Source organism: Siniperca chuatsi, linkage group LG1 (genome assembly GCF_020085105.1).
Source record: "Siniperca chuatsi isolate FFG_IHB_CAS linkage group LG1, ASM2008510v1, whole genome shotgun sequence".
Lineage (NCBI taxonomy): Eukaryota > Metazoa > Chordata > Actinopteri > Centrarchiformes > Sinipercidae > Siniperca > Siniperca chuatsi.
The window spans coordinates 33,953,846-33,974,490 of record NC_058042.1 but is presented as its reverse complement, the minus strand read 5'-3'; the positions used below and the strand labels follow the sequence as shown (position 1 = coordinate 33,974,490).

The window sequence follows — 20,645 nt, the reverse complement described above, 5'->3', positions numbered from 1 at the left end:
ACAGCAAGGGCTTCAGCAAGAGTGCTTTGATTATGAGATTAAATTGAAATGCTGTGGGTGTCCAACACCTTCAGCTCCTTCTACTACAGTTCCAACTACAACATCTTCAACTAGTACAACCACTACACCCTCTACCACAACTAAAACAACTACACCTCAGCCACCTACAACTATAACTACTACACCTTCGACCACAACTGAAACAACGACTTCAACTCAGCCACCTACAACTACTACAACTAATACACCTTCTACCACAACTGAAACAACAACTTCAACTCAGCCACCTACTACTACTACTACTACAACCACTGCACCTTCTACCACAACTGAAACAACAACTACTACTCAGCCACCTACAACTACACCTTGCCCTGGGGGACATGATGTGACATGTGGTTGGTCAGAATGGATCAATGTGGGAAAGCCCACACCAGGCCCTGATGGTGGAGAAGATGAATCCATCCAGAAGATAATCTCTGCTGGTCATCTTGTTTGCTCAGCCCCAGAAGAAGTCCATTGCAGAGCTGTTCTTTACCCAGGTCTTTCCATGTCACAGGTGGGACAAGCTGTGACTTGCAATAAACATGTGGGTCTTATATGCAACAACAAAAGCAAGGGCTTCAGCAAGAGTGCTTTGATTATGAGATTAAGTTGAAATGCTGTGGGTGTCCAACACCTTCAGCTCCTTCTACTACAGTTCCAACTGCAGCACCTTCAACTACTACACCCACTACACCTTCTACCACAACTGAAATGACAAGTACACCTCAGCCACCTACAACTACAAACACAACCACTAGACCCTCTACCACAACTGAAACAGCAACTACACCTCAGCCACTGACAACTACAACTACTACACCCTCTACCACAACTAAAACAACTACACCTCAGCCACCTACAACTACAACTATTACACCTTCTACCACAACTGAAACAGCAACCACACCTCAGCCACCAACAACTACAACTACTACACCTTCTACCACAACTGAAACAGCAACTACACTTCAGCCACCTACAACTTCTACCACAACTGAAACAACTACAACTCAGCCACCAACAACAACGACTGCCACACCTTCTACAACAACTGAAAAAACAGCTACAACTCAGCCACATACAACTACGCCTTGCCCTGGGGGACATGATGTGACATGTGGTTGGTCAGAATGGATCAATGTGGGAAAGCCCACACCAGGCCCTGATGGTGGAGAAGATGAATCCATCCAGAAGATAATCTCTGCTGGTCATCTTGTTTGCTCAGCCCCAGAAGAAGTCCATTGCAGAGCTGTTCTTTACCCAGGTCTTTCCATGTCACAGGTGGGACAAGCTGTGACTTGCAATAAAGATGTAGGTCTCATATGCAACAACAAACAGCAAGGGCTTCAGCAAGAGTGCTTTGATTATGAGATTAAATTGAAATGCTGTGGGTGTCCAACACCTTCAGCTCCTTCTACTACAGTTCCAACTACAACATCTTCAACTAGTACAACCACTACACCTTCGACCACAACTGAAACAACGACTTCAACTCAGCCACCTACAACTACTACAACTAATACACCTTCTACCACAACTGAAACAACAACTTCAACTCAGCCACCTACTACTACTACTACAACCACTGCACCTTCTACCACAACTGAAACAACAACTACAACTCAGCCACATACAACTACGCCTTGTCCTGGGGGACATGATGTGACATGTGGTTGGTCAGAATGGATCAATGTGGGAAAGCCCACACCAGGCCCTGATGGTGGAGAAGATGAATCCATCCAGAAGATAATCTCTACTGGTCATCTTGTTTGCTCAGCCCCAGAAGAAGTCCATTGCAGAGCTGTTCTTTACCCAGGTCTTTCCATGTCACAGGTGGGACAAGCTGTGACTTGCAATAAAGATGTAGGTCTCATATGCAACAACAAACAGCAAGGGCTTCAGCAAGAGTGCTTTGATTATGAGATTAAATTGAAATGCTGTGGGTGTCCAACACCTTCAGCTCCTTCTACTACAGTTCCAACTACAACATCTTCAACTAGTACAACCACTACACCCTCTACCACAACTAAAACAACTACACCTCAGCCAACGACAACTACAACTACTACACCTTCGACCACAACTGAAACAACGACTTCAACTCAGCCACCTACAACTACTACAACTAATACACCTTCTACCACAACTGAAACAACAACTTCAACTCAGCCACCTACTACTACTACTACTACAACCACTGCACCTTCTACCGCAACTGAAACAACAACTTCAACTCAGCCACCTACTACTACACCTTGCCCTGGGGGACATGATGTGACATGTGGTTGGTCAGAATGGATCAATGTGGGAAAGCCCACACCAGGCCCTGCTGGTGGAGAAGATGAATCCATCCAGAAGATAATCTCTGCTGGTCATCTTGTTTGCTCAGCCCCAGAAGAAGTCCATTGCAGAGCTGTTCTTTACCCAGGTCTTTCCATGTCACAGGTGGGACAAGCTGTGACTTGCAATAAAGATGTAGGTCTCATATGCAACAACAAACAGCAAGGGCTTCAGCAAGAGTGCTTTGATTATGAGATTAAGTTGAAATGCTGTGGGTGTCCAACACCTTCAGCTCCTTCTACTACAGTTCCAACTACAACATCTTCAACTAGTACACCCACTACACCCTCTACCACAACTAAAACAACTACACCTCAGCCACCTACAACTACTACAACTACTACACCTTCGACCACAACTGAAACAACGACTTCAACTCAGCCACCTACAACTACTACTACAACTAATACACCTTCTACCACAACTGAAACAACAACTTCAACTCAGCCACCTACTACTACTACTACAACCACTGCACCTTCTACCACAACTGAAACAACAACCTCAACTCAGCCACCTACTACTACACCTTGCCCTGGGGGACATGATGTGACATGTGGTTGGTCAGAATGGATCAATGTGGGAAAGCCCACACCAGGCCCTGCTGGTGGAGAAGATGAATCCATCCAGAAGATAATCTCTGCTGGTCATCTTGTTTGCTCAGCCCCAGAAGAAGTCCATTGCAGAGCTGTTCTTTACCCAGGTCTTTCCATGTCACAGGTGGGACAAGCTGTGACTTGCAATAAAGATGTAGGTCTCATATGCAACAACAAACAGCAAGGGCTTCAGCAAGAGTGCTTTGATTATGAGATTAAGTTGAAATGCTGTGGGTGTCCAACACCTTCAGCTCCTTCTACTACAGTTCCAACTACAACATCTTCAACTAGTACAACCACTACACCCTCTACCACAACTAAAACAACTACACCTCAGCCACCTACAACTATAACTACTACACCTTCGACCACAACTGAAACAACGACTTCAACTCAGCCACCTACAACTACTACTACAACTAATACACCTTCTACCACAACTGAAACAACAACTTCAACTCAGCCACCTACTACTACTACTACTACAACCACTGCACCTTCTACCACAACTGAAACAACAACCTCAACTCAGCCACCTACTACTACACCTTGCCCTGGGGGACATGATGTGACATGTGGTTGGTCAGAATGGATCAATGTGGGAAAGCCCACACCAGGCCCTGATGGTGGAGAAGATGAATCCATCCAGAAGATAATCTCTGCTGGTCATCTTGTTTGCTCAGCCCCAGAAGAAGTCCATTGCAGAGCTGTTCTTTACCCAGGTCTTTCCATGTCACAGGTGGGACAAGCTGTGACTTGCAATAAAGATGTAGGTCTCATATGCAACAACAAACAGCAAGGGCTTCAGCAAGAGTGCTTTGATTATGAGATTAAGTTGAAATGCTGTGGGTGTCCAACACCTTCAGCTCCTTCTACTACAGTTCCAACTACAACATCTTCAACTAGTACAACCACTACACCCTCTACCACAACTAAAACAACTACACCTCAGCCACCTACAACTATAACTACTACACCTTCGACCACAACTGAAACAACGACTTCAACTCAGCCACCTACAACTACTACTACAACTAATACACCTTCTACCACAACTGAAACAACAACTTCAACTCAGCCACCTACTACTACTACTACTACAACCACTGCACCTTCTACCACAACTGAAACAACAACCTCAACTCAGCCACCTACTACTACACCTTGCCCTTGGGGACATGATGTGACATGTGGTTGGTCAGAATGGATCAATGTGGGAAAGCCCACACCAGGCCCTGATGGTGGAGAAGATGAATCCATCCAGAAGATAATCTCTGCTGGTCATCTTGTTTGCTCAGCCCCAGAAGAAGTCCATTGCAGAGCTGTTCTTTACCCAGGTCTTTCCATGTCACAGGTGGGACAAGCTGTGACTTGCAATAAAGATGTAGGTCTTATATGCAACAACAAACAGCAAGGGCTTCAGCAAGAGTGCTTTGATTATGAGATTAAGTTGAAATGCTGTGGGTGTCCAACACCTTCAGCTCCTTCTACTACAGTTCCAACTACAACATCTTCAACTAGTACAACCACTACACCCTCTACCACAACTGAAACAACAACCTCAACTCAGCCACCTACAACTACTACTACAACTAATACACCTTCTACCACAACTGAAACAACAACTTCAACTCAGCCACCTACTACTACACCTTGCCCTGGGGGACATGATGTGACATGTGGTTGGTCAGAATGGATCAATGTGGGAAAGCCCACACCAGGCCCTGCTGGTGGAGAAGATGAATCCATCCAGAAGATAATCTCTGCTGGTCATCTTGTTTGCTCAGCCCCAGAAGAAGTCCATTGCAGAGCTGTTCTTTACCCAGGTCTTTCCATGTCACAGGTGGGACAAGCTGTGACTTGCAATAAAGATGTAGGTCTCATATGCAACAACAAACAGCAAGGGCTTCAGCAAGAGTGCTTTGATTATGAGATTAAATTGAAATGCTGTGGGTGTCCAACACCTTCAGCTCCTTCTACTACAGTTCCAACTACAACATCTTCAACTAGTACAACCACTACACCCTCTACCACAACTAAAACAACTACACCTCAGCCACCGACAACTACAACTACTACACCTTCTACCACAACTGAAACAACAACTTCAACTCAGCCGCCTACAACTACTACTACAACTAATACACCTTCTACCACAACTGAAACAACAACTACACTTCAGCCACCTACAACTACTACTACAACCACTGCACCCACCTCAACTGAGTTACCTCCAGTGACAGGAGGAACCTCTCAACCAATTACTAGGCCACAGGTTTGCCATTGCCTTCATAATGGTAAAAAGTTTCACCCTGGTAAGTTCTGATTAATAAAGTCAACCATCATCTTGCACTTGAGTCACATCTATGGCAGACACCATTGTGATTTTCCATTTCAAACTGTGGTTTATTGCTCTTCTTTTCCGTTACTCAGTTTTCGGAGCATAACTAAAATAAGCCTATAACAGTCTTGTGCTCTGAAGTAATAGTAACAAATATCCCTATTAAAAAGTAAAGAGAAACAGAGCGTAACAGAATATTGGAATTTGAGAACACAAAAAATACACTATGTTGGAAAACTGTTTTCCTGTGCAATTAGGTTTTGTTTTCAGGTTTTCACTTTTGATTTTACATCCAAATAAACATTTTTGGGTGTTCTGGAAAAACCATTAAGTTGCTTACAACTGGTGTCATCCTCTGACTACTTGTGTTTCTTGCCAGGTTTGACCATTTTTTATGTTTTGTCCTGTTCTTAGTTCTCATATACAAGTCTACCTATATGGGATATGGGATATTTATGGGATATACAGTATATAGTGTATACATCTGTGTGATATGTGAGAGACTCTGTAATACATGACATCATGGATGTGATACAGTATGGGACAGACTCATTTTCAACAATCTTCCTGTGCCTCATTTTCAGGCTCCATTGTCTACAATGAGACGGACTATGATGGCTACTGTTACATAGGGTACTGCAACGAGAGCTGTCATGTAGTGCTCAAACATCACCAGTGTTCTATACCTGGAAAAGAGTGTGTTGATGTAAATCCTCCAAGAAAGGTACGTCTTTATTTCCATTCTGTAGCTATTTAACTTTGTTCCTATATGCAATTAACAATACTGCTCAATCCTTAAAATGCTATCATTAAATTTGCTATAGTTTTCTTAATAAGGTATTTTATGGCAATACCAACCCCCTCTTTTTTTCTTAAATTACAATCTGTGATTCCCCTCATAGAATGGTGAAAGTTGGAAGGAAAATAACTGTCGTGTAGGAACATGTGATAATGGCACAGTGACATATAATCACACACACTGTCCAACTCTGAAGCCTATAGTGTGCACAAATAACTTCCCTGCTATTGAAGTGAAGGATGATGATGAATGCTGCTCCCACTATGAATGCCAATGTAAGTCTAACCTACTAAAATGTTGCTTGGTCACAAAATCCTCATGTTAAAATATGTAAAAGCATTATAGCAATGTTTTGTTTTGTGTTTTTATATAACTTATATTTTATTTGACTTATATTATCTATTTTTAACCCCCCAAAAATATCTGTATTGTATGAAGGTATCTGCTACGGATGGGGAGACCCCCATTATGTCACCTTCGATGGAACCTACTATGGTTTTCAAGGCAACTGTTCCTACTGGCTGGTGAAAGAGATATTGCCCAAATACAACTTCAGTGTTATGATCGATAACTACTACTGTGGTGCAGCTGATGGCTTGTCCTGTCCTCAGTCCATCACTGTCTTCTACAAAAGCTACAAGATCTTTATTACCCAGAAGGATATCAATGACATTTTCACAAACCAGGTACTTTCTCCATTTTTAATTCAAGCTCTAGTCATTATCCTAGCAGCGACCCCCCCCCCCCTTTGCCTTCGCCTTCAGTGCAAATGCAACCACTGGTTTTGACTTACAGTATATACAAGATACAAGATAGATTTATTCGTCATTTTACAACACAGGGTTGTATAATGAGATTTTGTTTTTGTTGTTCCCTTTATACATACCTGACGTGCGCTTAATTTGTAAAATTTTCCAAAGAAGGGCTTTCATACCACCACTGTAGATGCATTGAGCCTTACAAATAAGTTTGTAAAGGGCTATCTCTGACATTTAAAACATAATGCTTTTTGTTTTAGATTTCTGTGAATGACAAACTTGTAAGTTCTGCATACCAGAATGGGGACTTCCGTATAATCACCACCGGTATTGATACAGTGCTCGTCATCCCTAAAATCCATGCCAAGATCACCTTCTCAGGGCTCATATTCAGTATCTACCTGCCCTATAGTGAATTTGGCAACAACACCCAGGGACAGTGTGGTGAGTTCTGTAGTAGAAATTAATAGCATCTTACTGTATGTAGAGTTTGGAGATCAGTTGATAATGTATATCTCCAGAAGTTGAATATTTGTGGACAGTGCAGGATTGGAGTTGTGTCATGGTTTTACTAATGATGAGGGTTTCTCTAGGCACGTGTGACAACAACCGAACAGATGACTGCATGTTGCCCAGTGGTAAAATTGATCTTTCATGTCCTAATATGGCACACGGGTGGCATGTTAACAACAGTCACTGTGAACATCCAATCCAACCTACACCAACACCTACACCTAATACCTGCAATACAACCATCTGTGAGATCATCAAGAGCAGGTACTGTAGAAGGAAAAGGGGAAAATGTCAAAAATGGCACCAGTTATCTGTAACATCAGGTTCAAATATTGGTCAGTTTATTATTTTTTTATTGCATTTATTTTAATTTTACCAGTAGTTAGAGACAGTCTTTATAGTAATCTGTAGGGACACCGCACATTAGCTTGACTAAATTTCATCTGCAAGCTCTTGCCAGAATAATAAATGGTTCTACCTCCAGAGATTCTCTATTCACTCACAATTCATTATTGACTAAAGCCCCTTTCAGACATGCTTCTCATAACACTTCCAACACAGCTCAAGTCTGAATTAAATGCTGTCACATTAACATAAAGCACAAGGAGATGAGATTAAATACAGGTCTTGTTTTACTCTCTTAAGATCACTGTAATACATTTCTCACCAACTAAACAAAATTAGTTTATATACAAAAGGAAACACTGTGAATTAGCCAATTTTAAGTTGTAGGAGAGATTCTTCTCATGTCAGATCAGTCTATAAAAATGATTTTTCCTTTTTCCCTCACTGTGTGGGGCAAAAGATATTTTAAAAAATGTATTTATCCCTCATACAACCTAAATAATAATCAGATCTGCAGTCTCCTTCCTTATATTTTCAACTTTTGTCCATGCCATCTCCATGGATGAAACTAAAAACCTTACATACATCATGTGAGCAAATAGAGTTTAAATGAGACTTCAAACTTAACATCTTGTCATGCTTGTGCAATGCCAGACATTAAAATAGGAAGCAGAATTCTCTAGTAAATGATAAAATTTAGAGGATTCACTAGAGATAAGTGGGGCTAGCATCAGTCACGCTCACAATGGCCATTAATCAAGGCTTCGATTGCAAAATAATCTAAAATCCATCACTGATGCAGCCTGAAAGGGAACGGAAAACACTCCTCTTCCATCATATCAGTGCTTTTCAGCTCAACGATGTTCTCTAAATATCATGCGAGCGTTGTGACTCTTTCCATAACTGTCCTGTCATGTCTAAATAAAGCCATAACAAACATTTAGATAACAGACACGACTGTCTGAATGACAAAAAGGCATTACTTAAACAGATAATTGAAGCCACCACTGTTACAGATTGGATCTTTGAAAAAGGCCTTGTTAAAAAAATTATATTCCAGTTTTGAAACACACCTGGCAAGCAACACATTACTGGTTTATTTACTTGTCTGAGCTTGATACTGTGTAATAATGCATTCCGTTTGTGTCCTGTGTCCATACTGACTATAAATCCTATTTTCCCCAGTGTGTTTGAAGCTTGCCACAAAATCATTGACTACAATCCATTTGTTGTGGCCTGTGAGTTTGATGTTTGCCACATGCACATTAATCACATTGGCTGCACCAGTTTGCAAACCTATGCTGATGCCTGTGCTGAGGCTGGAGTGTGTATTGACTGGAGGAGTGCCACCAAAGGAATCTGTGGTATGCAACTAGAATATGTAATGTCAATGTCAAGCACTATTACATATTCATAATTTCACAACTCACCAACAACATCTCAGCAATGACCTCTACTAAAAAACATGATGTTTATTCTCTCTTCATCTCTTAATAGAATATAGATGTCCAAGTCCCAAAGTGTATCAGGCCTGTGGCCCTGTGGTGGAGCCTACCTGTGATTCCTGGTACAGCAATTCACCAACACAATGTTGTTGCTCATCACAGTCAATCAAAAATTTTCATTAATTTATGCTTTGACTCACATGCAACAACAAGGTGTGGCAACAAGTATGCTGTTTTTTCTGCAGGTACAACCAGAAATTCATCTACACCATCAATGAGTTCAGCGCCATGACAAATGTGAAGCTGGAGGGGTGCTACTGCCCAAATGATACCTTCCTCCTCTCTTCCAACTCAAATGAATGTGTGCCCACCTGTGGTAAGAGCAGACAGCACTACTTTATGGTAACAGCTATGTTGGATTTAAGAATGCCCTGCACTTTTTGATCCTATTTGTTATTCTATCACCTCATCTTAGACCAACAAATAATGTTTTAACCATGATGCCAATGTATCCCTTTAACCTGTTTTAGTCTCTTTTAGTATATTTATGTTAACAAAACATATTTAGCTTTAGATGGAGCTAGACTAGCAGTGATTTAAGAAAGCTGAGACTCAAGCCATGAAAGCTGTAGCTGTAGCTGGAGTCTGACTCTGTTTTAGCCAATTAAAAGAACAAACATGCAATCTGACTATCTGCAGCTGAGGAAGTACAGCAGCCCTTGGCTACCACACAACTCAGTGCCTTAGCAATGGATTAAGGACTGTTAATCCAGTTTTAATGGTAAACCAATGTTTAAAATATGAAGTGGTAAAATAACAAAAAGGAACAGTTTTAAAAAATCATAAAAAAACATTTTTAAACATGATTTCAGAGAGGATATGTTCAGCATTTACTAGCATTAGCTCTTGAAGCAGGCTAACAAAAGCTGTAATGAATGGAAATTAGTTAATGCTTTATATTTTTTTCCCAATAGAAATTTGTCGGCTGGCAAATGGAAAATGGACAAAGGTAAATTATTTGTCAATGCCAGTCCCATTTTATGTAACCTTTTGACGAGCCAGTAACAGCTGATAATGCCATGCCTCCTGCCATAATTCTAGAATAAACATTGTGTCCTCAGGCCAATGCAACATGGACAGAAGGCTGTGAGGAGTGTATATGTGAGGAGGATACACTGCAAGTCACCTGCCGTCACGTGTCCTGTCCAACACAACCACCCCTCAGCTGTGACCAAGAAGGTCAGGTCAAGGTCACTAACACTGTAGGCTGCTGTCAAAAGGAGAAGTGTGGTAAGTGAGCACCAAGGAGGTAGCAACTCCTAATACTGAAGTCAATACACACTGAATTTATGTATTTAACTGCGTAATCCATCCATTTTCGAAACTTGTGTTCAGGATCACAAGGAGTCTTGAGCCTGTCCCAGTAATCATTGAGTGAAACATCCTGGTCAGTACTTTATATCATAGCCACTGAGAATTTCTCGATCCTGATAGGCTGGCAGGTGTCCATTAACTTCTAGGACCAGACAGTATAACAGGACACCTCTGACGCAGGTTTTGTAAATAAATGCTCCAATTAAATTCTTTTCTGCTATCAGCTGTTTTGTATACCAGTAATGCAAGAAGCCGGAATTCTAATATGCAGGAACTCTGTCTGTGAATATTTATAACCACAAAGATAGATGTGGACAGAAAAATGTTATATGATAGTAAAAAAATGTTTTATGTTTTTAATTGGATTACATATGGCAGGTTGTTTGCAGGAGGCCATGGTAAAAGTGGTATAAAACCCTGGGACATTGTATGTACCATATTTGTAATGGACAACACAGAGGCAACAAACCAAAAATGTTCACAACATGCTCTTTTCTTGCCTATGGTGAAAACCAAGGCCCTTTTGAGTAAGGACTTGTTTCTCAATGAAAGAGCTCCTCAGTTGCCATTTGCTGTCCTTCATTCATCCATCTGTGTCTTTGAACAGAGTGTGATGTGAAGCAGTGCTCTGGTTTTGTGCCGTCTTGTCCTGTTGGTTTTACTCTAAACACCACTATGGGAGGCTGCTGTTTCAAATACTCCTGCGGTGAGTGTGCTTGTGTGTGCATATTACTGTACCTGCATAACCAGGTTTCATTTTTGCCACTGTGACTGTTGCAACACATTTAAATGCATTCAGTGATTAGTCTGTTTCCTTCACAGTGCCTAAAACGGATGTGTGTGTTTTCAACAACCATGAATATCAGGTGAGATCTCACATCTACCTCCTCCATGTGAAACTGATGTGAAGTGACTACAATACAATACAAAAGAGTACGGTCTAGACCTGCTCTATAGGAAAAGTGCAATGAAATACCTTCTGTTATGAAACTGGTGCTATATAAATAAAATTGAATTGAACTGAACTGAAAAGAACACAGGAGGGCTTTGTTTAACACAAACTGTGGGATTGTGTCATTTTTCTACAACCAAAAAACGTATGTCATCAAAAAGATTTGAAATCACATAACATTTCTAGACATAATAACTGGTGATAATGGTGAACAGTTATGCCATAGTTTTTAGAGGTTGCCTAAATCTTGTCTGGGAATAATAGGCTTTGTACAGGAAGACAATTTGGCCACAACTCAGACTTTGTCACATCTGACAGAATGACACAGTCTCCCTTTTACAAATCAAACGTTGAATTCATAAGTCATAAAAAATCCATGTGGAGCCAGTTAATATTTTAATCCTCTTTCCATCCCTACACAGGTTTTTTATGAACATACACTCAGTAGCCAGTTTGCTAGTTACACCTGTAAAACCTAATGCAATCCAATACAAAAGCTCAGCCATAAATTCTCCCTCAAGATAATAATCAGTTTCTGAGTAACACTGTCAGAGGTATTCATTCCGCTATTTGTTTACCTTCTCACCCTGTCCATCCAGGTTGGAGACCTGGTTCCCATGAAGCAATGTGACAAATGCAGTTGCAGTAACGAGACAGATGCCAGCAGCAATCTGCACACAATAGAATGTCAGCCTATACCATGTAACACACACTGTCCTCTGGTAAGACTTGTCTCTCTCTCTTTACGTCCCTCTCACTTACTTACTTTCTCACTCAGACACACAAACTTTTACACACATTTTTTAAAATATATTTTAAGTTAATTCTCGCATACATTCTCTATGACTTTAGTGATGAGCACAGTCATTGACCACATTATCTCCCAAACATTTGTGGATTTTTTAAAACATTTTTAAACACTGGTGTCATTGTAACACTGACCTCTGACAGATTTGCCATGCTCTTTTTCCATTCTGCTTATATTGTCTTTTAAAGTTTTCCTTCCTTACTTGATATTTGCTGTCAGGAATGCGCAAATAATAGCAAAATACGTGGTTAAGATAATCTGTATACAGTGCAGTACAGTACATAGAGAAACAAAATTGGAGATGCTGTGCATCAGCAATGTGCACACCAAGAAACTTGGTGCTCCTGACTTGCTCCATGCAGGATACAATGATGAGAAGAGGGTGCTGGGCAGTGTGAGCCTTCCTGAAGTCAATTGTCATCTCTTTCGTCTTATTGATGTTGTGAGACAAGTTGTTTTCTTGACACCAGAGTACCAGCCACTCCACCTCACCTCTGTATGCTGTATCATTGTTGCTGATAAGGCCCTCCTGTATTGTGTCATCCGCAAACTTGATAGTATGATTGGAGTCATATTTGGCAGAGCAGTCGTGGGTCATTAGTGTGAACAACAGTGGGCTGAGCGCACATCCCTGTTAGTGAGGTGATGTTCCCGATGCATACTGTCTGGGGTCTCTGAGAAAGTCCAGAATCCAGTTACAAAGGGAGGTGTTCAGACCCAGGGGGCACATCTTCCATACCAACTTCTGGGGAATGATTGTGTTGAAAGCTGAACTGAAATCAATAAACAGCATTCCCAAGTGGGTGTTTTTTTATTCAGGTGTGACAGTACTACGTGGAGGGCGGTTTGATACGATATGCAAACTGGAGTGAGGTTTGGACACAGGATTTGGTGTGACCCATAACTAGCATCTCGAAGCACTTCATTGTGATTTGTGTGAGTGCTATATGCAGAACACTTTTGGCACTGGGATGATGATGGTGGTCTTGAAGCAGGAAGGGACAACTGCCTGGCTCAGGGAGATGTAGAAGATGTCGATGAGCACATCTACCAGCTGGTCTGAGCACTCCCTAAGCACTCGTCCATGCACAAATGGTTTTCTGAGGGGGGTCTTCCTGGTGGGAGTGTTGTTCATCTTCGAACCATGCACAAAAGTCATTCAGTGCCTCCGGGAGGGAGTGTGTTGCTGTGTGGCACGGTCTTGCAGTCAATGATGGCCTGCAAGCCCTGCCACATACGCTGTGTGTCATTTGTGTCCATGAGTTAGCTCTGGATTTTTCATGCATATGTGCGCTTTGCTACCCTGATGGCCAGGGACAGGTTAGAGCTAGCAGATTTAAGGGCTGCCATGTCCCCAGCTTCAAAGGGTTTTCAGCAGTGCATGTACCTCGGTGGACATCCATGGCTTCTGGTTGGTGCACAAGGTGATGTTCATGGAGTCAGTCACATCATCTGTGCACTTACTGATGTAGCCCGTCAAAGATGATGGCAGAGTGCAGGATTTCATTATCAAAATTATTGTAAAAAGCCCATCTGCCCACTCAACTAAGATTGGTACACAAGCCTGCTGTGAATTTAGATAGAACAAGCTTTTCCTTTAAAGGTCCAGTATTTAGGATTTAGTGGTATCTGGCAGTGAAATTGCAGTTTGCAACCATGTGAATACTGCTCAACTCACCCTCTCATTCCAAGCATGTAGAAGAGACTACGGTGGCCAGTGATTGGTTTGTCCGTTCTGGGCTAATGTAGAAACATGGCGGTGCAACATCTGTTTTCTTACAGCACGTTTATTTTCAATACTCAGGGTAGCCAGCCCCGACAGTCTCTCTTGTGTCATGGTGCTTCTCAGATATGTTTTAATTAGTTTCAGTTTTGACCATGGACACAGGAAGTAGTGGTGCTGAGGGGGATGCAGCACCCCCTAAAACCAGGCATTTTATAAACCATCAATTGATAAAAAAAGTGTGATGAAGACTCGCAGCAGAGAGAGAGAGAGAGAGAGAGAAAAAGAGCACTCGTGGACGAGTGAGAGAGAGGGAGCATGCAAATATCGACAGAAGTGTTGACATGATATACCGGTAAAAACTTTCTTTCATCATGAAGCCTAATGTTACTATACAATTCTGTGGTTTATCAGTGTATGTACTACGCTGCAGACTGGAGTCTCTGTTAGTGACAAACAGATCTGCGTTATATACGCTCGTCTCCTTTATGAAACATCTGTATCCTCACTGCACTGCATTATTATAAACTATGATGAACTGGTCGTGGGTCACATCTCTCGCCCGCATCCAGGCACTGTTCCTCCCTCTTCATCTCCTTGCAGTTCTCATAGTTCCTGTTGTTGATTGTGTAGTTGCTTGCTTGTAGTATGTTGGTGTTCAGGTTTGCTGTCTGCTGTAGTGTAAAACGTTCTCAAATTGTTGTAAATTGTTGTTAATAACTAGCCTATTAGATGTAAGTTATCATGGCCATTCTAATTAATACAAAAAAACATGATTATCGCGTACTGTTTAGTATGACGTCATTATAGACTGACCTTCTCTCAGCACCCCCAACTGTGACTGACTTCCAGTGCCCCTGGTTTTGAGAAGGGCGCTCGCAGGTAGAGTAAGAAATAGTTTAATTGCCGTGGCTACATCATGCACACTTGATAATAAGGAGCTTTATGAATACAAGCGGGGGCGGGTCTTGTTTTGACTGCGGGGGCTGCAAAGGCTGCGGGGGTATACTTGGCATCTCTATCTACACTGAAAGAGGTTAGTCCGTAAAGGTGAATGGTAAAGTCGGCAATGTTCACAATGTCAGACGGTCGTAGAAACATAAAACCAAACGTTAGATTTTTAAATTGTGTATGTAAATCAATTGAGCAAAACTATCAGCTATAAAAGCACAAAACAAATTTAAACTGGGATCATTTTACAAGTAATGTTACAAGTCCAGATCTGAGCGTGTACACCAACAGATTTGTAAGTGCAAACAAGATTTTGAGAGTGAGAGAATGGTGAGTGTGATCAACATGTCTCTAGAGTTGTGTCCATGGATTTGCAGCATTACTGCCTTTTTAGTCACTATTCAAAGCTTAAAGGGACAGTTCACCCCAAAATATAAACAAAAATTCATATTTTTCCTCTTACCTGTAGTGCTATTTATACATCTAGATTGTTTTGGTTTGAGTTGCTGAGTTTTGGCGATGTCGGCAGTAGAGATGTCTGCCTTTTTTTAATATAATGGGACTATATGGCACTCGGCTTGTGGAGCTCAAAGCGCCAAAAACTACATTTGAAAAACTCAACAGCAATGTTTCTTTCCAGAAATCATGACCCAGGTTACTCAAGATAATCCACACACCTTGTTGTGAGCAGTTTCATGCAGCCACTATCTGTAGAAAGAAAATAGTTCCTACATAAACTAGTCACAACACATCTGTGGATTATCTTGAGGAGGGTTGGGATTTTTTCAATTAGATACTTTCAAAATCTAGCTGTCTCTTGCTAGTTACCTACCCTAGCTTTAATTGTGGAAGAATCTTTTGTGGATGAAAACTTGCAGAATGTTTAATGTTGAATTTGGTTTGTGCTCACCCAATATTAGGTCATTTAAACATTTCCACAGGCCTAAGCCTATGTTTTTTGAGCACTAGTGCTTGGATACAAATTTGTCTTTTGACCACAAACAGTATTAATCAAAGACTGTCTGAGACGTTTTGTGTTCTGTATTTGCCTCAACTTTAACTGCCACTGGAAATAACTAATAGAAGTAATGAAAATATGTGAATGTTCTATTCATAGTTACATGTTTGATAAAGCCATACTGTAAACCCACCAGAATACTAATGTCAACCTTAAATCCAAATCCTGACATTGAACAGCCTCATCCAGCCTGATATTGTGCTGGATTTGTTTATATGATAAGTTTTTCTTTGTGTTGCAATTCAGGGTTATGAGTACCAGATCATCTCTAGCCATTGCTGTGGGAAGTGTGTCCAAACAAGCTGCGTTGTCACACTGTCGATCAACTCCACACACACATTAAAGGTTAGTATATGTGTGTGTGCATACAGTGTGTGTGTTTGTTTGGATAGAGAGAATAAAAAGAGGAGGAGATAAGATTTTACATATCATAAGGTCACTAAGGTCTCTAACATCTCTATTGTCTTAAATACAATAATGATGCTACCAGATCACATTGTGTTCATTTGTACAGGCACCAATTTTTTTGCTATTTCAGCATAAGATAACATATGTCACACATATGATGGCAGTTCAAAATAAAATAGGCCACTGATGTGCAGTTGAAGACATCCACCAGGAGGTGTGGCAACACCACAGGATAAACGAGAGAATGAAACAGTATGACATCATTAGGATTGTATAGAATTTCTGCTTTTATTGTTTTGAAATGTACAGTATGTTAAGGCACTACAGGCTTTTCAAATCAGTCTGAAGATGACATGTTGTATTAGCTTTCTTAATCAAGTTTTAAATCTGAGAAATGAAATCTGAGTGAAATTATTATCCACCAAAGGTTACCTGAAATGGAGGCAAACCTAATTCAATAATCTCGACTTTTGGAAAACGTTTAGCAATAAACTATGTGTAGAAAATGTACTAAAACATACAAAACCTCCCTTTAAGTTTCTTCAAGTTTAACTTACCATGTCACTAGAATCAGCACAAATCAACAGGAGGTGGGTCAAGTGCATCTTGATTTCATGATACTAACAATGAGAAAGCTATATCAGACAAAGGCAACAGAGAGGCAAAATGGCTCAGAGTCAAAGGATATAAAAGCCGGCAAAAGAATAGTCCACATATGTTTTTATTGAGTTGATAGGTACTCTGATGCAGTCATGTTACAAAATTCTGTTGTTATTCTTCAGCCTGGCACCATTTGGACACCCGCTGGGAACCCCTGTGTGAAGTTTGAGTGTGTGAAGATCGCTAATCAGTTCATCACCGTCGAGGCCAAGAGCATCTGTCCTTTCTACGATCCTAATGAATGCATACCGGTAGACTGCATGCACACACATACACACACTCACTCACACACACAAACCATTGTCAATGTAGCTTCTTATTATTGGAAGGTTTGAGTCCTTCAGGTTGGAATATAAAACACGCACATGATGTTCATATTTCAGGAAAGGAGGTAGAGCCACAGGAAAACAGTGGCAGTGGGCTGAGCATACTGCCACCTATTTTCTAATGTGAAACTCTACAAAATGAATCATGACCCAACAGAATACTGATGTGAATGTGTGTTTGTATCCTGCAGGGAACAGAGACCATAGCTCCAGATGGATGCTGCCATGTCTGTATGTATTGCTTCCATGAGTTTTTCATACCTGCATATTATTTACACTCTGGTTACACAAAAGCCCCATGATGTCCATTAGAGCTTCTAACCTTTCATGCAAAATGAGCAGAACCATTGTGATCAGTTACGATACCTGGCCTTATTAAGCCATATACTCATGATGCCTTATGACTGCTCATATTAGACACAATTATGCATTAGGAAAATTTATAGTAACTCTTAGAATGTATTATGAAGGTATCTGTAATACATTAGATTTATGGGCCTCAGAGAAATTATTACCAAATATCTTATGGTTAACTAGATGAGACAGATCCTCCATTCAAGGCATCATTGATGTATTGGCCCACTTCATATATAATTTGTTCATGTGTTTGGCTATGGCTGTGTTCATGGAGGCGGCTGTGGCTTAGTGGTAGAGCGGATCGTCCACCAAGGTTGACAGAAGGTCGGCTTCCCCCAGCCCACATGCCAAAGTGTCCTTGGGCAAGACACTGAACCCCAAATTGCTCCTGAGGGCTGTGCCTTCAGTGTGTGTGTGTGTGTGTGTGTGTGTGTGTGTGTGTGTGTGTGTGTGTGATTAGTTAGTTTCTTTGGACTGATGAGCAGTTAGCATCTGCCATCAGTGTATGAATGTGTGTGAATGGAGTGAATGTCATATGTAGTGTGTGAAGCGCTTTGAATGGTCGGAAGAATAGAAAGGCGCTATACAAGTATAGTCCATTTACCATTCTCAGCCGGTTTATTGGTATTCATCCAGAGTAGTTAACTGAGAACAAAGAGCTTAAATAGCTTCTTCATGCTTAGTTAAAATGCAATTAGATTAGGTTTTACTTCTCAAAACAAACACAAAGATGCAAAGTCAACTTTTCCGTCGTGGTTTGCATCCAAGAAAACCAAGTGTAGTTGTGCTTGCACCATAATCATCAGTAGTACTAACAATTTTTGTCCACAGATGCTATGATCATTAAATCCTGTCAAATGAGATGTTATGCCCTTTTCAACATGTTTCTCCTGCCTGCCTCAGGTATTCCGAAGGGTCAGCCATGCAGTGTATCCACCACTACTGTGTACCTGGAGAGCCAGGGCTGCCACTCCAAAGAATTAGTCAATGTCACATCCTGTAGTGGTGCATGTGGTACCTTCACCTTGTGAGTCCCCTTCATGTCATTTTCCTTCATCAGCATTGTCAAAAGAAAAGAAAAAAAGTCTGTTGTCCTTTTCATCATGTTAAAGGGGCATTTCCATAAGAGGTAAACTTGTGTATTTTTCAACCTGGACCCTATTTTCCCATGTTTTTGTGTACAAGTGACTAATAGGGACAACACGTTTTGAAATTGGTCCAGTATTACGACTGTTAGGCTCAAATTGGTATTCTAAGTGTCTGACAACATTATGGAAAGGGTTCCTACAGAGATAGACCTTTTTGTTAAAGAGTAACATCTCTTTGTTTAACCAGAAACAGCTGATATATGGCTCTCCTCAAAGCCACCAGACTCCATTGACAAATACAATCATTTTACCTTGCAGATCATCGTAACACTAATTCAAGGAGGATTACTTTGCAGCCCGTTTCGCAGCTGCTGGCTGCAGCCCTCTCGCTCAATACTGGACCACAAATTGTTGTCGCCATTAGTCACTTAGACACAAAAACATGGGAAAATAGGGTCCAGGTTGAAAAATACACAAGTTTCCCTTTAAGTTAGGGGAATTGTAAGAGACAGAGTCAAAAAAGAATGCTCAAAATCTGTGTAGTAGAGGCCCGAGTTATCCTGACTTTTATAAAAGTTCATAATATTGGTAAAGTTTCAAAAATGGTGGATCCTACACTTCCCATAATATAACTCCATACTGTCTATTTATTAGACCCTCCTGGTCTGTTAAGTGACCACATATTTTATAATTCACAACCACAGACTGTATCTCAGGATTTGTGCTATAAATTTAAAACCTCCAAGATGATATTATACTGTTTTCAAAGGCTCGGTAGTGCTAACCATGAGTAGTAAACTGATCTTGATGTGTAAAATTGTTGGAGTGCCTCTTTAATCATCTACATCATAAATGATTAAAATTGAAATTGTAGACTGAAAAAAGTTTAGCTCAATTCTGTATAAATGTGACTTAAAGGGTATATATGAGATAATGAACTTATTGAGGAGCTTTTTAAACTTTGTAGCTCTGTAGTCTTAAATTAGAATTTTCTTGAACTGAAATTAATATCTCCCAATTTCTTTTTTCTTTCTCATCTCCCTCTTTTCCCTTTCTTCACAACGCCCTTTCTCTCTTCTCTCAGCTATTCTACCAAAATGAGATCCTTGCAGCATACCTGCTCCTGCTGCCAGGAGTTGGCCACATCTGAGCAGCAGATCCAGCTCTCCTGCCCTGACAACACAGAGATCACCTATACCTACACCCACATCAACGCCTGTGGGTGCCTCAAGACAGAGTGCTCTGTGCTTGGCCACAGTGAAATGGCAACCACTCCCTCCAGCGTCAAGTCACGCCGACGCAGGAGATAAGGCAAAGTGAATCAGTGTCAACTTCATCTGCATACATAATTCCTCTATTTATGTCATATGTATTAGCATACTTAGTTTTAGCTTGATAAGATTGTAAACCCACAAAGATCTCATTAATAAAAATCATACTGCAGCTGCAGGCTGAGCATGTCTGTTTTTGTCCAGGAGTGTGAGTGTGTATGTGTTAGAGTGTGTAACTATCCAAATTTGACTAATTAAACTCTTTTCTTTTAAAAATAATCTAATTTAGAGCCAAATAAAATCAAACCTCTACAACAAACATCAGTTTTAATACATTTAAAATGCATTAATGACGGCTGTTGTGTAAGCTATGGAGGTAGAACTTACTCCCAGGCTGTGTGATACCCTGATGATTCAATTTAATGTAGTGCCTCACATGTTTACTGTGTGTTCATCTGTAGTTGAAGGTTCATTACAGCACATTTTTTCACACTTGGCAACTTGGAAGAAAACAGGTTGAGCAGAGA

General features: G+C 40.8%; 1 protein-coding gene across 1 annotated transcript in view; it reads left to right on the top strand.

Annotated features, from left to right (window-relative positions):
* The window catches only part of LOC122877529 (mucin-5AC-like), a 43,383-nt gene extending 23,087 nt beyond the window's left edge, over window positions 1-20,296 (top strand). Inside the window, exons 31-49 of the mRNA XM_044199197.1 lie at window positions 588-5,296; window positions 5,907-6,046; window positions 6,225-6,396; window positions 6,560-6,807; window positions 7,140-7,323; window positions 7,473-7,656; window positions 8,923-9,101; window positions 9,235-9,304; window positions 9,428-9,558; window positions 10,157-10,191; window positions 10,304-10,472; window positions 11,164-11,262; window positions 11,379-11,422; window positions 12,108-12,230; window positions 16,255-16,353; window positions 17,199-17,327; window positions 17,594-17,633; window positions 18,663-18,786; window positions 19,932-20,296. Coding sequence (XP_044055132.1) covers window positions 588-5,296; window positions 5,907-6,046; window positions 6,225-6,396; window positions 6,560-6,807; window positions 7,140-7,323; window positions 7,473-7,656; window positions 8,923-9,101; window positions 9,235-9,304; window positions 9,428-9,558; window positions 10,157-10,191; window positions 10,304-10,472; window positions 11,164-11,262; window positions 11,379-11,422; window positions 12,108-12,230; window positions 16,255-16,353; window positions 17,199-17,327; window positions 17,594-17,633; window positions 18,663-18,786; window positions 19,932-20,157 — 7,105 coding nt within the window. The 3' untranslated portion in view covers window positions 20,158-20,296. The remainder of the gene's footprint in view (window positions 1-587; window positions 5,297-5,906; window positions 6,047-6,224; window positions 6,397-6,559; window positions 6,808-7,139; window positions 7,324-7,472; window positions 7,657-8,922; window positions 9,102-9,234; window positions 9,305-9,427; window positions 9,559-10,156; window positions 10,192-10,303; window positions 10,473-11,163; window positions 11,263-11,378; window positions 11,423-12,107; window positions 12,231-16,254; window positions 16,354-17,198; window positions 17,328-17,593; window positions 17,634-18,662; window positions 18,787-19,931) is intronic.
* Window positions 20,297-20,645: the final 349 nt, after the last annotated feature.